This window comes from Mustela nivalis (assembly GCF_964662115.1).
Source record: "Mustela nivalis genome assembly, chromosome: 17".
Taxonomy (NCBI): domain Eukaryota; kingdom Metazoa; phylum Chordata; class Mammalia; order Carnivora; family Mustelidae; genus Mustela; species Mustela nivalis.
In genome coordinates, this window is record NC_139036.1 from 47469562 (window position 1) to 47489635 (window position 20074).

Below are 20074 nucleotides of genomic sequence, written 5' to 3' on the forward strand. Positions count from 1 at the left end.
AATGTGGAACTGAGCCATTTCCCATTGTTTGGCCTGTATATTTGGGCCTAGAGGAGGAGGACTGGAGTGGGCAGGGTGGCACAGGAGCGGAGCCTGCTGGGAACTCTGTGATTTGAGTTCCGAGCTTCCCTGTGTAGAGCTTTCAGCCCCTTCCAAAGCTGGGAGAGAGACGCCTGCTGAGGCAGGATGGGGCCCCTGAGTCCTTCTTCCACCTGCCCCCATGGTCCTATGGCCTTGGGCAGCAGCGTTTTCCTCTCAGAAGGGAGTGAACACCCTGCCAACTTACAGTGGGGAGGGGAGAGCCGTGGTGCTCTGATGGAGGTAAGGTGCCTCCCTGAGGACCGGCCACACAGAGACTCAGCACTAAGGACTCAGGGCTCCACTCAACCATTTTAAAGAGCAGGTGATCCCACTAAAAGGCCACCAAGCTCCAGAACCCCCAACCCAGGATGGCAAACACTCCCATTCTCCCGCCACTGCCTACTGCTGAGACTTCTGCCGCAGAAGCTACTGAAGCTTCCACCCTCGGCTGGCGGCAGAGAGGTAGGTAAGAGCAAGCTAGTGGAGCAGCACCAAGGCACCTTCTCGAGGACGGAGATTGTGGTCCAGGGCATTTTCCATGCAACAACCCCCACCCCCTTTCCACACTCATAAAGCCACACTAGACTCACCAAATTCACTCCTGCCTCTCCTTCCGAATGCCCTGGTTATCACTTGGCTTATTCCTTCACATATCAGCTCCTGAGAGAGGCCTTCCCTAACCGTCCAGTCCAGTGGGGCTGAGGTTGAGTTGTAGGGAGGGACTTTGCATTAACTGTGCTCGTGAGAGCACTGGGAAACCACAGCTGGCGCTCACCCTCTTCTTTGGCCAAAAGCATTATTTAACGAATAGGAGGAACTGAGAGAGCAGAATGTACTTCATGAGTAGGGTCTCAGATGCCCCTGGGGAACCAGGCTGTTCACCCTTACTAGGGTTCCCAGACTGAGAAAGAAGGATTCCCAGTTAAATTCTAATTTAGCATTGTTTTTGGCATCATCGTGCTCCACTGATGTGTAATACCCCGAAAATGTATTTGTCATTTATTTGGTATTCAGATGTAGCTGGATATCCTGTATTACCTGGCAAGCCTATCTCGCTCCTGTGTGGGAAGGACAGGAGAGGAGCCTCCTAGCCATTCCAACCACCCCCCACCCCGCCCCGCAGAGCTCCCACACCTCCAACAGGCTGAAACACCCAGTTCACTCCTGTTCAGAGTCAGGTCAAGGTGCATCTCATGCACATTCCTCTTCAGCGCGGGATGTAGACAGAGGCCTTTACCTTGGGATACAGAGAATGCGAAAGGCATGGGAGACGGGGTTCCCCAGACCAAAGGCTCTGTAAGACACGCACACACGGAATTCACTCACGCTTTACAGCGGCAATTTATCGAGTCCCTTCTGTGTGCCAGGTGCTGGGCGACCCTGGGACAGTATCAGTGGACACGACAGGCACAGCCCTTTTCTTTCAGGCCTCAGCTCATAGAAAGGCAACCCAGATGTGAGAGTCAGGGAAGGCTTCTGGAACCCTGACATAGACTCAGAGAGCTGCAGGACAAGCAGGGGTTCTGCTGGCAGAGGGACCATGGGGAGAGGGCAGGAGTATCCCAGCCGAAGACACAGCTAGAGCGGCTAGAGCATTGTGCAGGAAGGTGAGCATAGCCTAACATGGTACACCCTCCAGGCTCCCGGGTCACCACCGCCAGAGTCCACAAGCTTGCCCCAAAGCCTGCGCAGGCGCGGGTTGCTGAGCCTTGCCTTGGGATGGCAGATCACTGAAAGACGCTTACTCTGGCCCCTCTGCGGAGGCAGGAGCCGCCCAGGGCGTGGGGTGGCCCCATCAGGCCCCCTCCCAGAGGATCTTGTTCCAGCTTCCTCCAAAAGAATACGAGTCTTATTCTGAAAGTACCCAGCCACTTTGATGAGCTGCAGATGAGACGAATCCCTCAGGGAGAAACCCCCCTCTTTCAGTTTTTGGGGGGGGCACGGGCCCCAGCAGGAGCAGCAGGAGCTGCAGTGATGGGGAAGGTGTGGCAGGGGGTCGGGGTGGGGGGGGCAAGGGGGGTGCTGGCTCCTGATGAAGACAGTCAGTCACCTGGGACCTCTGGAATTCCGGGACACTGGGCTGAGGGCTGTCACAGGCTGTGGGTCCCAGGCTGATGGCAAAGCTAGTCCGGTCTGGGAAGACAAGACTCAGACAAACACACTGATTTAGCTGGAGAAGCCATGAGAATCAGCGGAGTCAGGCCAGCTTTTCCCTCTGCCTGCTCTGAGAGAACCGGGCCGGGTTAGATAAACAGTGAGGACCAGCCTGGGGCAAGAGGGTTTGTGAGGGCCCTGAGTGCGCAAGGTGGGGGGCCACGAAAGGGGTGGGCTTTCCTACCTCCCAGGGTGTTTCTAGTGACACACACGCACAGACATGTATGCGTGCACCCACACACAGAAACCTAGTTGCGCGTAACAGCAAGTGTTACAAAGAAGATTAAGCAGGAGAAGGGCTGGAGTGTCACAGGAGGAAGGCTTTCTGAGGAGAGAGGGATGCAGGCCCTGTGGAGATGGAGGGAAGGTTAAGTCCAGCACAGGGAAGAGGGAGGAAGGGCAAAGGCCCTGAGGCAGGAATGTGCCTGGTCAGCTCCATCCCATCCTGCCCTCTAACCCTCCTCTCCCCCCGGCAGAGGAGATGCTGTATGCAGAAGGTGGCAAGAATGCAAACAGGTCCCTCGCAGAGGGCAGAGGTTGAAGATGTGAGGTATGTTGAAGGGACTTAGCAGTAGTTGCCGGGGCATCTAAGAGGTGTCTGCAGGTCCGTAGTTGTATCTGATTACGGAGCACATCCCTCACACAGTGGGGAATCTGGATGGAGGATCACAGTTGCTAGGGCACCGCCAAGCTCCCCTTGTCCAGCATGGCCTGCACAGGAGGCATTGGAGCCCAGCTCCAGGACCTCACTCCCCTGGGCCAGCTCTCTCCTCCAGGAAGAAAACTCAAAGAGGTTTGTATCCCAGTGGTGTCCTCCATCCCGACCTTCTGGCTTTTCTCCTTGGGGAGATCAGTCAGTCGGTCAGTCAACAAACATTGAAGGCGTGCTAGGGGCATTCATTGTGGAGAGCAAAGGTGTGAGGCCTAGGGTAAAGGGTGGCCCGAGCCTTGCCTGTTGTCAGCAGGGATATGGGAAGGGAGAGGAGATCCTGCTGATAATGACAGCCGCCTAATTAACTCCGCAAGCCAGCTATAAACTGCAGGGCTAGGACTCTTGCACTTTGTTCAAAGCCTGTGACAGCTCTGCGTTCTCATCTTGACTCTGAGAGCTACGCCAACTCGAGCTCCATACCCCCTGGTTCTTGGCCAACCTTCTCATGACAGAAGCGCAGCAAGGGCGTGGTGACCATGCTGAGCTAAAAGTGAGTGGGGCCCAAGCCATGGCCCAGAGGGTGCCCGCAGAGGCTTAGGCATCATTCCCCAGGGGTGGCTTTATGGCATCCCTCTCCAAGTCAGACCTCAGCTGAAACCAGAAGAGCAGAAAAAAAGGGGCACTCCTAAAAGACACTGTCTCTGATGAGTACGCTAAGGCTGGCGACTCTTCCAAGGTCATCAAAGTTAGCAGCATACGCATCCTGAGTCTGAGTTTCACTTAACCCAGCTCCCCCTCCCACCTCCGTTCTTCACACTCTCCTGACCTTGGTCATCCCCACCCACCTTGAGTGCTCCTATCAGGCCGCCGGTCCTTCTTGAGAGCAGATTAGATTTGAAGTCACCTTGACCTTAGCACAGAATCTCCCTTACCTGAGAAGCCATGCTCCTTGGATCCCTCCCAGCTAGTCACTGGGATATGCTAACCAGTGTGCTACAACCAGGGAGAATCCCACCCCTGTCAGCTGGGCCCCAGTTCGGATGGATCCTTGTCTCTTGCATTGTCACATACTGTGAGCCTGTCATGCCTCCGGCTCCAGCACGGATCCGAGGGGCCAGTTCTGGAGCAGGGCTGAACTGGGGCCTCGTTCTCTGGCAGCTCAGGCCTCCTGGGTAGGGCTGCTTCAAAGTCTCCCCCTAAAGCTTCGGGACCCACGAATGTTGCCCAAGGGCTGACTCTTAGGTTCTAGAACATAAGACTGTATCTTTGGAAGGCAAAGATACTACTTGGAGGCTTGAATAAGTCATCCATCCCAACATCCCTTTCTCCCCCGTGAAGTGACAGCCCTTTACAGCTGGAAGGGCAGTCCCAGCCAGTGACACTGATGGGACTTGGAGCACATTCATCTATCTTGCGTGTTTCTCCCTTTCCAGGGGCCACTCTGCATTCGATAAATTCAAGCACCCCCAGGGCTTGTTTTGGCCGAGGGTTCAGTCCTGGCTTCACTTCACCATGAAATCAAGAGCCAGCTGCACCTGCTTGCCCGGGCAGTTGTACACAGGCACATGGGGCAGACTTGTTTCATCAAGCCAGCTCCTGAGCTCTGTGGTGGCCCAGCGTTCTGCTTATCACCCCCATGGTGTCCCCAGTGCTCAGCTGTCCCCTAGATTGGTCAGGCCACTGCAGAGCCAGGCCCCATGCAGGTTCCTCCACCAAGAGGTTTCTCCCCAGAAACCCTAGCGCCCTTCTTGCCAGCTGACATCAGAGGAAGTCTGCTAAGATAGGAGGGTCTCAGCTCACATTCTTTCCACCTCTGCCTCCTCCTTGTTGGTCAACCACTCTCAGGGTAGGGGGGGTATGGGACATGAGCTGGCTTCTGTCTAACCACAGAAGTCCACTGCCACCTCCTCTTCAACATGGGACTTTCTGTCTGACAGCTGTTTAAAATGCCCTCTCAAGAGGTTCTGCCTAAAACAAATGACTACAAAGTAATGAAAAATGTCATGTCATTTTCTTCCCTATGAGTCCCTCTTCTGACCCATCTTTGATGCCTTCAGGGAGTTTATCTAGAAGCCCTCAGGGAACAGGTAAGGGGGCCAGGCAGAGTCAGGGTGCTGCCTGGGCTGACAGCAGGACTAGAGGGCCCTCAGGGGTCCTAGGCATTCAGAGGACTTTGCCAGGGCCCTGGACATCGACTGGTGGAAGGTGGACCCCGAGGCGAATTTGCCTCCTGTGTCCTGGGTCCCACAATGGAGTCTGTGTTAGAGCCAACAGGCAGGTGCCTCTCCTCCAGCCCAGCGGGAGGCTGGCCAAACCTCCAGCTCCAGGATGCAGTGGCCCCTCCCCACTTCTCTGTGGGTCCCCCAGGTCTCTGTCTCTGCTGCCAGCCTTGGCCTGGCTTCACTCCTGTCCACCTGTCTTTCTCAGCTTCTCTCTCTGGGCGCTCTCCCTTCCCTCCTCTGTGGCTTCCTGTGTGACCTGAGCTTCCCTGGGCCGCCAGGAAGCAGATGATAATCTCCAGCCCCTCAGAGTGTGGCCAGTTTCCCGGCCCCCTCTGGCAGCCCTGTGCAAGCTACAGACAGTCACAGGAAGGCCCACGCGGCCCCAGCCCCCGTCATGCTTTGGGACAGTTAGACGCCTGAGCCCCCAAGCCCCTGAACTCCCCTCGGGACCTCTCTGGGGCTGCGGAGGGGTTGCTCCAGAGCCCTCTTCAGGGCCCTCGGAGCAAGAGAGCCCTCCCGCTGCAGCCAGGGAGGCCTGGGCAGCCCCATGGCCCCTCACCACCGCCAGCTCCATGCCTGCTGCAGGGGGGTTGGAACTGACTTGTTCCAGGCCGGGTCTCAGCAAATCTGCCATGTGGTGGGATGGCCACAGGTGCACCAGGCTCTGGAAGTGTGACTATGAGCACAGCCGGTTTCTACGACCCGGAGGCCTGCGGGGAGACAGATGTGCCAGGGCCTGCGGCCTTACTCACTGAACACTATGCTGGACGCTGATGCCTTGCTTTGGGAAAGAAAGGGCAGGGCAGGCCTGGAGGGACGACTAGGACCAGCCAACAGGAGGAGGGCACATTCCAGGCAGAAGGAGTGAGAGAGGCACAAAAGACCCAGAGCTCAGGGTCTGCCTGACACGCCGCTGGGGCAGCTTCCGCAGACCACTGAGTCATCAGGGAAAAGATGGAGTCTGACCGGAGTCGCAAACACTTTTCACTTTGCCAAGTAAGACATTTAAAAGAAAAATACGTCATTTTTTCACGCCACCATTTTATCAAAGAAGTAATATTTTAACTGCAAAAAGAAAAAAAGAAAGAAAGAAAGGATATTTGGGATAAAAGATATTGTGACCAAGAAAGGACAACTGGCCACTTGGCTGATACATGCTGATTGATTTTTATATCTGATTATTCTTGTTTTGCTCCCTTTCTTGCTGACTCTTGAACACTTTATCTCGGCCAGAGTCTCCAGCGATGGGCCTCCAGGAGCACTGACACAGGGACATGAGGAGGGAGGGCCAGGACTGGGGCTGTGGAGGAGGCAGGGGCCACACCAGGGAGGACTTTGGACTTCACACTGAGGAGTGTGGATTTTATCCCTCAGAGGACGAGGGGAGCGATTTGCCACCAGATGCTGCTTTCAGGTTTGTGCTTTAGGACACGCGTCCATTCCCAGGCTGCCCGTGAGAAAGGCCTTCAGGGAGAGACACGGAGGAGGAGAGCAGAGGTGGGGCCTGTGAGAGATGATGAGGGTCCATCGGTGGGGATAGTGGCAGTGGGACTGGGAGGGGGGCTGGGCGCTGCTGTGAGCAGGTGAGGTGAGAGGAGCCACACAGAACCAGGAAGAGGAAGGTGTCACGTCTAAATTCATGCATGGATTGCAGCAGAGATCACCTCACCAGGAGCAAAACCAGGAGATGGGGGTTTAAGATTTGGGATTAAAAATAAGAACTTCCTGACTCTAAGGAGGAGGGCATTTGACATATCCCGTGACAGTGAATGGACACAGCATTCTGGAGGAGAGAGCAGGTGGGGACAGTGCAGTGGCTCGCAGTGGGGGTGTTTATCTGACTTTGCATTTGGGCTCCCCCACTTGGGTGACTTTAGTCACCTTATTAACCTTTTTGTGCCTCAGTTTCCTCATCTGTAAAATGGGAATCAGATGGTAGCTAACTCGTAGGGTTGCTAGGAGATTGAAAAGAATGAAGATATATAAAGCTCTTAGTTGCCTGGATCAGTGGATGTGGCCTGATATTAACGTCCACCCCTGTATCTCCAGCACCCACAGCATAGGACAGACCATTCATGTTGGTGAAATGGACAAGGAGGTATGATCAGGGCAAATGCAAGGCCGGCTTTATGGAAGGACAAGGGTCTAGGACAGGACTTCAGATGTTCCTCAGTCCTCTGCAGGCAGCCCTCGTGTGCCTCTCCACATTCACTGAGCGGGGATTTAGACGGAAAATATGGTGGGCTTGGGGAGGAGGAGGGACACGACCCGGAGGTTCTCTGAGATGGATGTTCTCTGGGGTCCAGCAGCATCTCAACAGGCAGAAGGCACGCAGAGAAAAGGCACAAAGGACCCCGGGGAGGCCAAGTGGACCAGAGGCCCCATAGCAGCTGTGGCGGGGTGGTGAGAAGGGTTGGCTTCTTAGTCACCCACCTCCTTACCCCAAAGGACCAGCACCCTCCAACACCGAGTCTTCATCTCCTTTCCCTCCCACCACTCAAACCTGCTTCTAGAATGTTCCTCTCCTAGGAACATGTCTTTCAAAGCATTGTCACCCCCCTCAACTCCTCTACCCTTCCCCTCCAACCGGCCAGCTCCTGCCTCATTTCCGTCCCACCTCCCTTGGCACATCCCTCAATCTACCGCTTCCCTGAGACTCTGGGGGACCCTGGCCCACTGCCTTCTCCCGCCACCTCCAGGCCCTCTCGGTTTGCTAATCGCATCTTCCCTGATGGCCCTAAAATATACGTGTGGCCAGGGTACTGCCCAAGCCGAAGCCTTCCTTAGGACGAAGTCTGACCACCCACCTCGGCTTTGGCAGCCTCAGCCTGCTTTTCCAGCCTCTACTCACAACCTAGTGCCGGGCAGTATAAATTTCTCTTTCCTTTGTTCAAAATGTGTCTTTCAACAGCTGGCCTGATAGGATTAACTCCTACCCCTTCACCCCAAGCACACCCCAAGTGGGGGCTCAAGGGCCTTCACATCTTTGGGAATTGCTTGTTAAACATCCGGGTAGTTGATGTCGGTGAGACCATCTCTGGCATAGGCACAGTGGTCTCGGGAGAGATGTGCCGAGGAACCAGTGAAAGAGAGGAAAGCAGGGAGTCAAGTTTAATGAAGACTTGGCAAAATTAGGCAATAGGAGACAGGACAGCTATGAGTCAAAGATTACTCAGAGGTGTCAAGGCCAGTGTAGGCATCACTCGTAAGAGTTCCCAACCATTTTTCTCCTCCCAAACATTCCCTGGTTAAGGAATCCCATGTTTTGAAATACTGAATCAATTTCACAAGCTGTACTTATTCAAAGGAAAAGTATCCCATTTTAAGAGCCAAACACCTGTCTCCTGTCAGTCATCGGACACTTAGGCAGGCTAAGCCTACTGACTAGAAGAAGTGATTTAGCCTGGGGGGGCTGGAAGTGCTTCTAAGAAGAGGTGTGCCTTTCGGCCAGAATCCCCTCTTCCAACAAGGTGCCAAAATGTCCGGCTCAAAGGGAAAGAAGAGAGGCAGCACTGTGCATTCTAGGCCTGCCTTTTAGAAAACACAGCCACTCCTTTGGCCACATACATGCGAATCTTCAAGAAAGGTGAAATTGTCGACATCAAGGGAATGGGCACCGTTCAAAAAGGACTGCCCCACAAATGTTACCATGGCAAAATTGGAAGAGCCCTCCGTGTTACCCAGCATGCTGTTGGCATCATTGTAAACAAACAAGTTAAGGGCAAGTTTCTTGCCAAGAGAATTAACGTACGTCCTGAGCATATTAAGCGCTCCGAGAGCCAAGATAGTTCCTGAAACGTGGGAAGGAAAATGATGAGAACAAGAAAGAAGCTGAAGGGAAGGTTACCTGGGCTCCACAGAAGCACCAACCTGCTCTGCCCAGAGACCCACATGTGGGGAGAACGGGTCGCAGAAGCCTGAGCCGCTGGAACCTGTTGCCTAAGAATTCATGGTTTAATAAGTGTAAAAATAGGTTAGTGAGTGAACAAATAAATACATAAAAGACCTCTGGACTGGTTTTTCTAAAGGAGCTGTGCCAAAGCTGAGATTTAACTTGGGGTTCTGGTCCAAGGGACAGAGAAAGACTCGGGTGGGGAGGAAAGTTCCAGAGTAAACACCTGAGTATGCAGTGAGGCTGGGGGAGGAGGGGGAGGGTACAGATTCAAAGGGGCTGTCCGTGCTCTGCTCTGGAACCTATCTGTCAGTCGTCGGGGCTTTGGCCATGATCTCCAGGGGGCAAGAGCTACAGGGAGTGAAGAGAAGCCCCCCCCCCAAAGATAAAAGCCAACAACTTTAAAAGCAAGACCTTCTATGATTGAGACACCCCAAGGAAATGCAAACAAGTCACGAGCTGGGAATTCTGTCTGCAGCACACTGAAATGACAAAGGACTATTAGCCAGGATATTTGAAGAACTGTGTGAGTCAAGAAGAAGAAGGAAATCATGGGCAAAGGAAACAAACAGGAGCAGCACAGAAGAGGAAGCACAAACGCTCCCTAGACACTGAGAAGGTAATCCAGCTGCAGCAGCGGCAAGGGACGGAAAACGTGTCCTGCGCACAGAATTGGTACAAACTTAAAAACTGGACAAGAATAAGTGTTGGTGAAGATGGGGAACGGCACAGGAGTTCTCACCCATGGCTGGTGGGAGTGCAGATCAGTAGGAGTATTTTGTTTTGTTTTGTCTTTTTTATTTTTATTTTAAGTAGGTTCCACGCCCAACGTGGGAACCCACGACCCTGAGATCAAGAGCCCCACTTTCTGCCGACTGAGCCAGCCAGGCGCCCCCAGTATACGTATTTTAGAAAGCAGTTTGACATTTGGACACCCTTGAACTTTTGCATGTCTTTGAACATCTGCATACCCTTGACTCAGCAATTTTACTCCCAGTATATTCCCCAGAGCAATATTTCTCAATGAGGACCAGTTTTTATTTTATTTTACTTTTCAATATGTTGGGGAAGCAGTCCTTTTGTAAATTACAATAAAAATGAATTTCTGAAAAATGAAGTGAAAAAAAAAAAAAAGACATGCAATCTACAAGTCCTGATATTTTATTATTCAATTCAACATCCCTGCCGGTTATGTTTACCGAGGAGACATGTCCGAGCGTGTTAAGGCACACTGTTTTGCAATAGCAAAAAAACAAGCGGTAACTCACATGTCCAGTGACAGAATTAGAGACTGCAGGAATAAATTGTGGTATCATCTGGGTGATGGGCTGTCACACAGTTGGGAAAATAAATGAACTATAACTTTAAGTAACAGCACCAAGTAAGTCTCAGAAACATCACTGTGAGAGAAAAAGCAAGCCTCAAACTGGCGGACATCTGGCTTGTTTGCACTTTTTGGCTGCTTTGACTAACAGTGCTTTGCACACAAGTCTTTGCACGACCATGTATCTTCATTTCTCTTAGGTACATTCCTAGGTGACCCTGTTTTCACAAAATTCTTAAACAAACAAAGTGAAATAGTGTTATGTTTAGAAATACGAAGAACTGAAACTATTCTTTAAAAGTGAAGAGAGGGGCGCCTGCGTGGCTCAGTGCCTTCAGCTCAGGTCATGATCCCCGGGTCCTGGAATCGGGCCCCGCATCGGGCTCTCTGCTCCACAGGGAGTCTGCTTCTCTCTCTCTCTGCCTGCCTCTCTGCCTACTTGTGATCTCTCTCTGTCAAATAAATAAATAAAATCTTTTAAAAAAATAAATAAAATGAAGAGAGTTGGGGCGCCTGGATGGTGCGTAGTCAGTTGAGTGACGGACTCTTGGTTTCCGCTCAGGCCATGATCTTGGGGTCCAGGATCGCGTCCTGGCATGGAGCTCTGTGCTCACTGCAGAGTCGGCCTGGGACTCCCTCTCCCTCTGCCCCTTTGGCTGGTGCTCTCGCTCTCTCTCTCTCTCTCTCTCTCAAATAAATCTTTAAAAATGAAGAGAGTAATAAACACAACATTTAGGGGAGTTAGTCAGGGGTGTATGGAGGAGCAGAAGACGGGAAAGGGAAAGCCGGGTCCCAGCTAGATGAGAATAATGAGGCAGAGGGAGTTGATAGTGTTCCTTTTATTATGCTTCATAACATACATTAGCTATCATGCCTACACACGTATTTATATTATTTATACTGTATATATATTACATTAAAAACATTTTTTAAAAACAGAAGGCTGCCTCCAATACCCTAATTCCATTGGGTTCTCATGTCACAATAACCAGGTCCCCCCTCCAGCGGACAAGCTTAGCCACCCTCTGGCCACCTGTGTGCACTCAGCTCTTCACGGCTCCCTGGGCGCCAGCTACACAGGCCCTCTCGCTGGCTGTTTCTTAGAGGTGGGGCGCAGTCCCTGCAGGCCCACAGGAGCCCCTCCCCGGATGTCCAGGCTGCTGTTTGGGTCCCTTCAGGGTCTTTCTTCCCCCTTTAGTCTTGGGTTGGACAGCATGTCTGCCTGTCTGCTTCTCTGTACCCCAACCCCGGCCTCATCATTTGCTTTGCAACATAGCGTTGTCATTTCCCTGCCACCGACACATGGGCAGCTGGGCTCTGCCTCACTCTCTGCTGCGACCCCAGCACGCAGAGGTGCCTGGCTCTAACAAGGTCTCAGTAAATACTTACAGAGTGAAATAAAGCATGCAAGCTTGTGAACAGATGGAGACTGTTGGAGTTATCCAACTGAGCTGCTCTGTGTCCACTAAAGGCACAGAATGGTGTGCTGTAAGTAACCTGGCAACAGGTGCACATCAGGGAAATGTAGGATTCCAGTTGGAAGTGCTCATCTGACCCTCATGAGCACCTTCAAGGACCCCTGCGCGTCTAGGGTTCCATTTGGAGGAAGCTAGGGTAGATGAGCCTTAAAGTACTCTGCAAAGCTAGGATTCCATGTGTCCGTGGTGGGATGGCCTCTGGGGGAAAGGGTCATACAGTCATCACGATCATAACCCAGACCCTACACAGATAATTCTGGAAAGCAGTGGAGCACCAGCTTAGAGCCCAGGGAGGCCCGGGCTGGAGGTCTGGATTCAGAAGCTGTCTTCAATCCCACAATCTACCCTCAAAATCTTAACTCTAGGGCTGCACTGCCCAACCAAAAACCATATGCCCCATGTGGCTATTGAACATCTGAAATGTGGCCAGTGTAACTGGATTTTAATTTTCTTTGATTAATTTTTTTAAGATTTTATTTATTTATTTGACAGACAGAGATCACAAGTAGGCAGAGAGGCAGGCAGAGAGAAAGAGGAGGAAGCAGGCTCCCCGCTGAGCAGAGAGCCTGATGTGGGGCTCGATCCCAGGACCCTGGGATCATAACCTGAGCCGAAGGCAGAGGCTTTAACCCACTGAGCCACCCAGGCGCCCCTGATTAATTTTAATTTAAAAACAGAAGCAGTACACCATGTTTTTCCATTGAACAAAACTCCATTGCTTTGGTAAGATTACATTTCACTGTAACTTGACAGTTTAGCATCCAAATTGTGATGTGTAAAACGCACACCAGATTTTTAAGACTTAGCACACACACACACATAAAATATCTTGTTATTTTTCTAATGATTGCATGTTGAAATAATATTTTGGATATATGTTTTAAATAAGATATTAAATTATTGTTATATCAGTGTTACTAAAATTAATGTTACCTCTTTCTTTTTACTTTTTTTTTTTTAAAGATTTTATTTATTTATTTGACAGAGATCACAAGTAGGCAGAGAGGCAGGCAGAGAGAGTGAGAGGGAAGCAGGCTCCCTGCTGAGCAGAGAACCCGATGCGGGACTCCATCCCAGGACCCTGAGATCATGACCTGAGCCGAAGGCAGCGGCTTAACCCACTGAGCCACCCAGGCGCCCGCCCCAACATCTTTGTTACCCCTGTCCCATACCCGGCTCCCCTACTGGGCTCCTGGGGGCCTCCCTCTCTCAGATTCTGCCTTCCTCCCAAGGAATCTGTCTTGTTTGTCCTCTCCAGCCTGTTGAAGCCTTCTTCCTCCCAGCTCCTCAGCACCTTCTACTGATACTGCATGTGGCCTCATGGACCTAATCTTCTCTTTACCCCGTTTTTTTACATTAAAGGCAATACTCTTGTATTTCTCTTTCAGCCCAGTGCCCTGCACGTAACGAACAGGAGTGGATGGTTTTAAAATATTAATACCATCCTGTTTTTGTGTGACAACTGACAAGGAATCTGTCTTCATTTTCTCACAACCCCTCGAGGGAGGATGGGTAAAGTGTCTACAGCTATTTTACCCAGGATGAAACTGAGGCTCAGAGAGGTTATTTTGCTCAGGTCATAAGACTTTAAGTGTGGCCCCAATTTTTCTGGCTCCTAATCCATCCCCTACACTGTGCTTTGGGGGCATGTATGCATTAATGCTGAATAAATATGGAAAAGAGAGATTAGCAGGGATTAAGGAAACTAGAGCTATTTTGGGGCTGGGCTCTGAGAGATGGGTGGGTTTTATTTATTTTTTTTTAATTCACTTGTTTTTAAAGATTTTTATTTATTTATTTGACACACACCACACAGAGAGAGAGCTCACAAACGGGCAAAGCAGCAGGCAGAGGGAGAGGGAGAAGCAGGTTCCCCGCTGAGCAGGCAGCCCTACATGGGGCTCTATCCCAGCACCCTGAGATCATGCCCTGAGCTGAAGGCAGACACTTAACCATCTGAGCTACCCAGGCGCCCCAGGGGTTTTAGCTAAGCATGAGTAAGTGGGTATTTGGTAAGAGACCCACAGTTTCTCTAAAAACCTGTCAATAATCAAGAGACTTCTTGATGAACATAGAATGATATAAATAAACCCTTGGGCATGTTTTTTAATAAATCCAATTCCTATAGTATAAAATCCCCCCCTTTCTCGAAGTGTACAGTTGAGTGGTTTTCAGTATGCTCACAGTTACGCCAGCATCCCTGCTAATTTCAGAACATATTCATCATCCCATGAAGGAACCATACCGTTGGCACTCACTCCCAAGTCCCCTCCCCACATCCCTGGCACCCACTAATCCTTTTTCTGTCTCTATGGATTTACCTATTCTAGAAATTTCACATGAATGGATTTATAAAATATGTGGCTTTTCATGACCAGCTGCTTTCACTTAGCATAATGTTTTCAAGGTTCATCTGTGTTGTAGCCTGAACAGCACCAATATTCGTAGTGTATAATCAATTCTTCATTTCGTTTTATGGCAGAATAATATTCCGTTGTATGAATATACTACCTTTTGTTTATCCATCCATCAGTTGATGGACATTTGGGTCATTTTCCATTTTTGGCTATTGCAAACAATAACATGCTGCTTTGAGCATTTGTGTAAAAGTATTTTGTGCAGACACTTCTTCAGTTCCTGGGTACGTACCACGGAATGGGGTTGCAGGGTCACATGGTAACTTTATGATCAGCAATTTGAGGAATTGCCAATCTGTTTTCCCGAAGTGGCTGCACCATTTTACAATCCTACTAGCAATGTAGAAGGATTCCAGTTTCTCCACATCCTCAACAACATTTGTTATTGTCTTTTTAAAAAAATTTTTTTTAATGTATTTTTTTTTAAAGCAATCTCTCCACCCAACATGCGGTGTGAACTCACAACCCAGAGATCAAGAGTCACGTGCTCTTCTGAATCAGCAAGTCAGGTGCCCTGTCTTATTTATTTTAGGCATCTTGGTGGGTGTAAAGTGGTAGCTCATTCTGTGGTTTGATTTGCATTTCCCTGATGATTAATGAAGTTGAGCATCTTTTCATGTGCTTTTTGGTCATTGTGTATCTCTTTGGAGAGCATCTATTCAAATCCTCTGCCCATTTTTACATTGAGTTATTTGTCTTTTTGTTAAGTTGGAAGAGTTCTTTATATATTCTGGACACAAGTCCCTTATTATAGGCATGCTTTGCAAATATTTTCTCCCATTTCATGGCTTATCTGTTCATTTTCTTGGTAGTGTCCTTTGAAGCCCAAAAGGTTTTAATTTTGACAAAGTCTAATTTATCTAATTTTTCTTTTGTCACTTGTGCTTTTGGTGTCACATCTAAGAAACTATTGCCTAATTCAAGGTCAGAAAGATTTATATCTATGTTTCTTCTAACCTTTTTATGATTTTACCCCTTACATTGTCTATGATCTTTTTGGGTTAATTTTTATAAACAGTATGAGGTGGGGGTCCAACTTTATTCTCTGGCAGGTAGAAATCCAGTGTCCCAGAACCATTTGTCAAAAAAGAATTTCTTCCCTTTCCCTCTACCCCGTTTAATTGTCTGGGTATCCTTATCAAAAACTCAACTGAACATAATTTAAGGATTTATTTATAGACTCTAAAATTTTATTCCATTTTGGGGCGTATTTTCTAAGGGTTTTTTCTCCCTCGAACTGTGATAGCTGGTGATCCCTCCTTCCCTGGAAGAGAGGAGGAGATAGGAAGTGATCTCCCAAGCAGACTGCATTTCCTTTGTTGGTTCGGTCATCCATAGCTCTTTGCACTGGCCTAACCATAATGACCTCCTCCTATAGGAATCAGAACAACCTCCATTGATTTGATGGCGTCTGGGAAGTAACTGACCGTATCTCTTTCCTACCTCTCAAGGTTATTACCATTATCAAATTAGATAATTCCCACAAAAGAATTTAGGAGGTCTAAAGTGCTATCCAAATGTAATTGTATTCTTATTATACCTCTCCCTCATGAATAGAACCCTAAAGAGAGAGGGGGGGGTTATTTTTAACTTTTACTCATTGAGATCAAGGTTGTAACATCAATATTATTGCAAATTCCAAATTAGTGAGCTTTGGTCCTTCCTGTTATTCCTGCAAGAGGCTGGGAGCCTGCCACCTGGCAAGCGAGTATGAATGATGTTTATTCCTTTTATCCACAAAGTGAGCCCTTCCTTGAATGAGGGCTTACTTTGTGCCAGGCGCTGTGCTAAGCTCTGGGAAAACCAGAGACTAAGGCAGACCCAGTCTCTGTCTTCTGGCACTGATGGTATAGTGGGGAAGCAGGCTCCCAGAGTGAACCATCCTTAGGGAGGTGCAGGTGATGCCTTCAACAGCCCTCGTATCTGTTTGCTCCACATAAACCACGGAGATGAGATTATTTTCCAACCCATTTACCTTGGCTTCTTTTTTCAATGAGGCAGAAGCTGTCCCATGCTGAACTCAGTCCCTAACCCAGATGTTCCATAGACATCATCACAGTGCCACATAGACCTGAATGGACCAGCCTGCTCTGCTGCCCTCCTAGATCCGGTTCTAAGAGGGAAGCTCTTCCGAGGGCAGACCCGGCTGAAACCTACCTCCATCCTGCTTTCCTTGGGTTTCTTTTCTGACTACAGAGAAAGGCTCCCTAGTTACAAGCTAAGCCTTCCACTCTGCCCCTCCTCCCCCACCCTGACCCTTCCTTCAGGGCCTGAAGGGGTGTTAGACTCCACACGGCACCCCCCAACCACCGCCAGCCGCCAATGGAGACTCCTCCCTCCCAGAAGACAGCAGCTCACCTGGGCCACCCGAGCCCGCATGGCTCTGGGAGGGAGACCCCAGGCCCACTGCTGCACCCTCAGCCTGGGCCCTCCCCCTTGCTAGGGCAGTCACAGGGGTCCACCTAGCCAGCCCTGAGATGCACCAGTGTCCCTTGGTATGAGGGAAAGCCAGAGGGCCCCTAGTTATCTACCCTCTTCCCCTCCCTGTCCCCCGTCCACCCCATCCTCCTGCACACACCTCTCCCTGCCATCCTGTCACCTGATTAGTCATCTCGGGCATTTCGGTCACAGCCTCCTGTGCACACTCCATATGACAAGGGGAGCCCATGTGTCCCTCGGAGCCTCAGGCACCGGGCACTGTCCACACCCAGGCACCCAGACACAGGGATTCCCAACTGCTTGGAGCAGCTGAATGGGTTGGGGAACCACCCACCGTGGTCTCTTTCCTGCTTCTTCTGCTCTGCCTCTGGCTCCTTCCACCACCCCTCCCACTCGCTTGTCCGCTTCTAGGGACAGACACCGTAGTGCTGAGGAGTTAGGGGAGGACCTTCCGCTGCCACAACCACCTCAGGCAGATGCCACTCTCTTCCTTCCCTGTGCTTGTCCCCCGGAGACGTGGATGACACAGGAAAAGAATGATGGGGAGTGTGGGGACCTGAGGTGACTTGGAGCAAGCCCCTCAAACCGCAGTCTTCATTTCTTCATCTGTCACAGTGAGGGGATAAATTCTCATCTGAAGGCTCCTCTCGTCGTTCGCAAAGGCTGCGAGTCTGTGTGGTTGCTTCTGCGTAAGACACAAGGGCTCGCGTCCCCAGAGGGAAGGGGCATGCGTGCCAGCGCTCCTGTGCCTCTAGACAAACCCTCCCAGCACAGCCCCTCCGTTCTCCTCCCTTTCCTGGTAGTCCCCCAGCCAGTCCCCAGGTGAACCTCGCGGCAGCACCTCCCCCAGGGGCCGGTGCAGGTCACACCCCCTCCCCCCAAGGCCTGGTGGAGAAGCTGGACCCGGTGACTGATCATTAACCCCATCTCTGCTGCGCTGGCGGCGCCGCGGACGGCTCCCCCACTTTGTCACTCCGGAGACGCCTGGGGCGGTTCGGCCGGGAGACGGAGCCCCGGAGATCGCGGGGCTCCCGGGTGCCTGCGCCGAGGCTGGGCGATGGGAAGGAGAGGGCACCGAGTGCAGACTGGGCTATTCCGGCGAACTGCTGGCTCGCTCAGCCTCGGAGGTCTGTGTGTGTCGGGACGGTCCCCCCTTCCAGCCTTCTCTGTGAGAGCCTGACCTGAGCCCCATCCGCCACCCCCCGGGCGACAGCTCGCGGGGGGCCGCCTTGGCCCCTCCCCGGGCCGGCGCCCCTGCCCAGGCTGGCCAGGAAGCGTCGGTCCCCGCCCCGCTCGCTTAGGCCCGCAGCCGGGGGACTTTGGAGTCGGGGAGGAAGCTAGCGGGGCGGGGAGGTGGGGGTGTGTCGGAAGGCGGCGGCGGGGTTTTATAATCCGCAGGCCGGGCGCGGCGCGGGAGAAGGGGCAGCGCCGCGCCGTGCACCGCGCACCGCGCCATGGGGGCCGCGTCGGGCCGTGCGGGGCGGGGGCCGCCGCCGCCGCTGCCGCTGCTGCTCCTGCCGCTGCTGCTCCTGCCGCCGCGGCCGCCCGCAGCCCTGGCGCTCCACCCCGACCTGGAGCCCGGAAACTTTTCCGCCGACGAGGCCGGGGCGCAGCTCTTCGTGCAGAGCTTCAACTCGAGCGCCGAGCTGGTGATGTACCAGAGCACGGTCGCCAGCTGGGCGTACGACACCAACATCACCGAGGAGAACGCGCGGCGCCAGGTGGGCGCGCGGGCCCGGGGCGGGGGCGGGGCCCGGACGCCCAATCACAGGCCTGCGGCTGGGCGCTGGGGGGCGGGGAGTCACGGCCGGGCGCGCGCCCCCGGCCCCTGAGCCTCGGGGACCCGGTGGGACCCGCGGACGCCGCCGACCCCGCTGCGCCCCATCAGACCGGCGATGGATGTCCCAGCACGGTGCTGGGCGCATGGTCCGTCCCCAAGAACCCAAATGGATAAGGCTGGCTCGCCTGACCTCGAGTCACCCCAGGTTGCAGCGCCCTGGGATGACATCGGGCTGGGTCAGAGGCAGTCTTCTCCGAGGGTGCCCTCTCTGCTCTGGGCCCTCATCCTCGGTAGCCGCTATCTACCCCTCTCTCACTGTTCTGTCACTGCTCATCACTATCTACCCTCCCCTCCGCCCGCCTCTCTTCTGGTCCCAGTTTCTGCTCCCCCGCCCACCTGAGGCAGATTCCCCCAGCTCCTGACCCCCAAGAAGAGGGAGCAGTGCTTCCCCAAGCCCCAGTGTCCAGGAGACCCTGGCCTTCCTCCCCTTGCCCAGCACTATGGCCTCTGCTGTGTCCCCTCCGGTGCCCACAGGAGGAAGCAGCCTTACTCAACCAGGAGTTTGCTGAGGTCTGGGGCCAGAAGGCCAAGGATCTGTACGACCCAATCTGGCAGAACTTCAGCGACCCCATCCTGCGAAGGGTCATCAGCGGTGTTCGCACCCTGGGTCCTGCCAACCTGCCTGTGGAAAAGCGGCAGCAGGTGGGCCTGGTGGGCCAGAGGGTGGATGCAGATGTATCAAGCATGCCTCCTAGGGCTGCCCTGGGCCGACTGGGGAAGCCTGGCAGGAGGGGTCTCCGGGGTCTGTACACATCCTGACTGGGAAGCCTCTGTGAGCACAGAACGAACGGCTCCCTGAAACATTGATTTCCCCTGGAGTTGGGGTATAGAAAGTGAAATCAAGAAAACAGATGAAAAGGGGGTTTTCAAAATGTTGCCATAGTCCGGTGTGGTTTATGGGCTTCTGAACGATGAGGAGGACTGAGAGGGCATTGAGGCCAGAGGGAAAGAGATTTGCCCTCACTGCGAGGTGGTGACCGAGCTGGGACTTGAAGCCCATCCCAAATTCTAAGGACACTTGTTTCCATGTCTGCAGGCTGCCTCCCTGGGAAGGGGAATCAGTATATTAGTGATCAGAGTGTCCTGAGTGCCACAAGGGGCCTTGCCCAAGCCACCTGCCCTCTCCGGGCCTCCTTTTCATCCCAGCAAAAAGAGGAGGGGGCAGCCCAGTGGTATCTGGGGGCTGTTTGATGCTAACATTTTCCACACTCTAACTCCCCAGTACAACTCTCTGCTAAGCAACATGAACAGGATCTACTCCACAGCCAGGGTCTGCTTCTATCCCAACAAGACTGCCATCTGCTGGTCCCTGGACCCAGGTATGGCTCTGTCTCTAATTGTCTCTGCTGGGGCTTCCCAGCCCTCCCCCACAGCCCTGCTGCACCCAGGAAGAGGGTGTGCTTAACAGGAGGCCCATGGAGGGAGTGGGTAAACCAAAGGCATTGACCTCCAATTGGGACTGGACTGTCAGTTGCCCCCACCCCTGCTTCTGGCACACTGATTTCTCATACCTCCAGCCTCCAGCTCCCACCCCACCCAACCCCCACCCCCATGGGTGCTTTGGCCTCTCCCATC

At 52.5% G+C, this 20074-nt stretch overlaps 2 protein-coding genes across 10 annotated transcripts in view; both read left to right on the forward strand.

Annotated features, from left to right (window-relative positions):
* Positions 1-14578, forward strand: part of LOC309851357 (uncharacterized protein) — a gene marked incomplete at its 5' end in the record, with an annotated part of 16020 nt that extends 1442 nt beyond the window's left edge. For 2 of the 9 annotated variants that reach the window (XR_014304732.1, XR_014304734.1), the window contains 2 exons: positions 2712-2785; positions 12789-14578. Coding sequence is in view for 1 of the 9 variants with exons in the window: in XM_082706578.1 (XP_082562704.1) it covers positions 404-543; positions 2712-2785; positions 4321-4627 (521 nt within the window). Of the gene's footprint in view, positions 1-225; positions 9112-12766 lie in introns of those variants that run through there. The other 7 variants (XR_014304735.1, XR_014304736.1, XM_082706578.1 and 4 more) reach the window with 6 other exon arrangements.
* Positions 14579-18057: 3479 nt separating this feature from the next.
* ACE (angiotensin I converting enzyme) overlaps positions 18058-20074 on the forward strand; it is a 38800-nt gene continuing 36783 nt past the window's right edge. Inside the window, exons 1-3 of the mRNA XM_082706775.1 lie at positions 18058-18380; positions 18974-19141; positions 19722-19818. Coding sequence (XP_082562901.1) covers positions 18114-18380; positions 18974-19141; positions 19722-19818 — 532 coding nt within the window. The 5' untranslated portion in view covers positions 18058-18113. The remainder of the gene's footprint in view (positions 18381-18973; positions 19142-19721; positions 19819-20074) is intronic.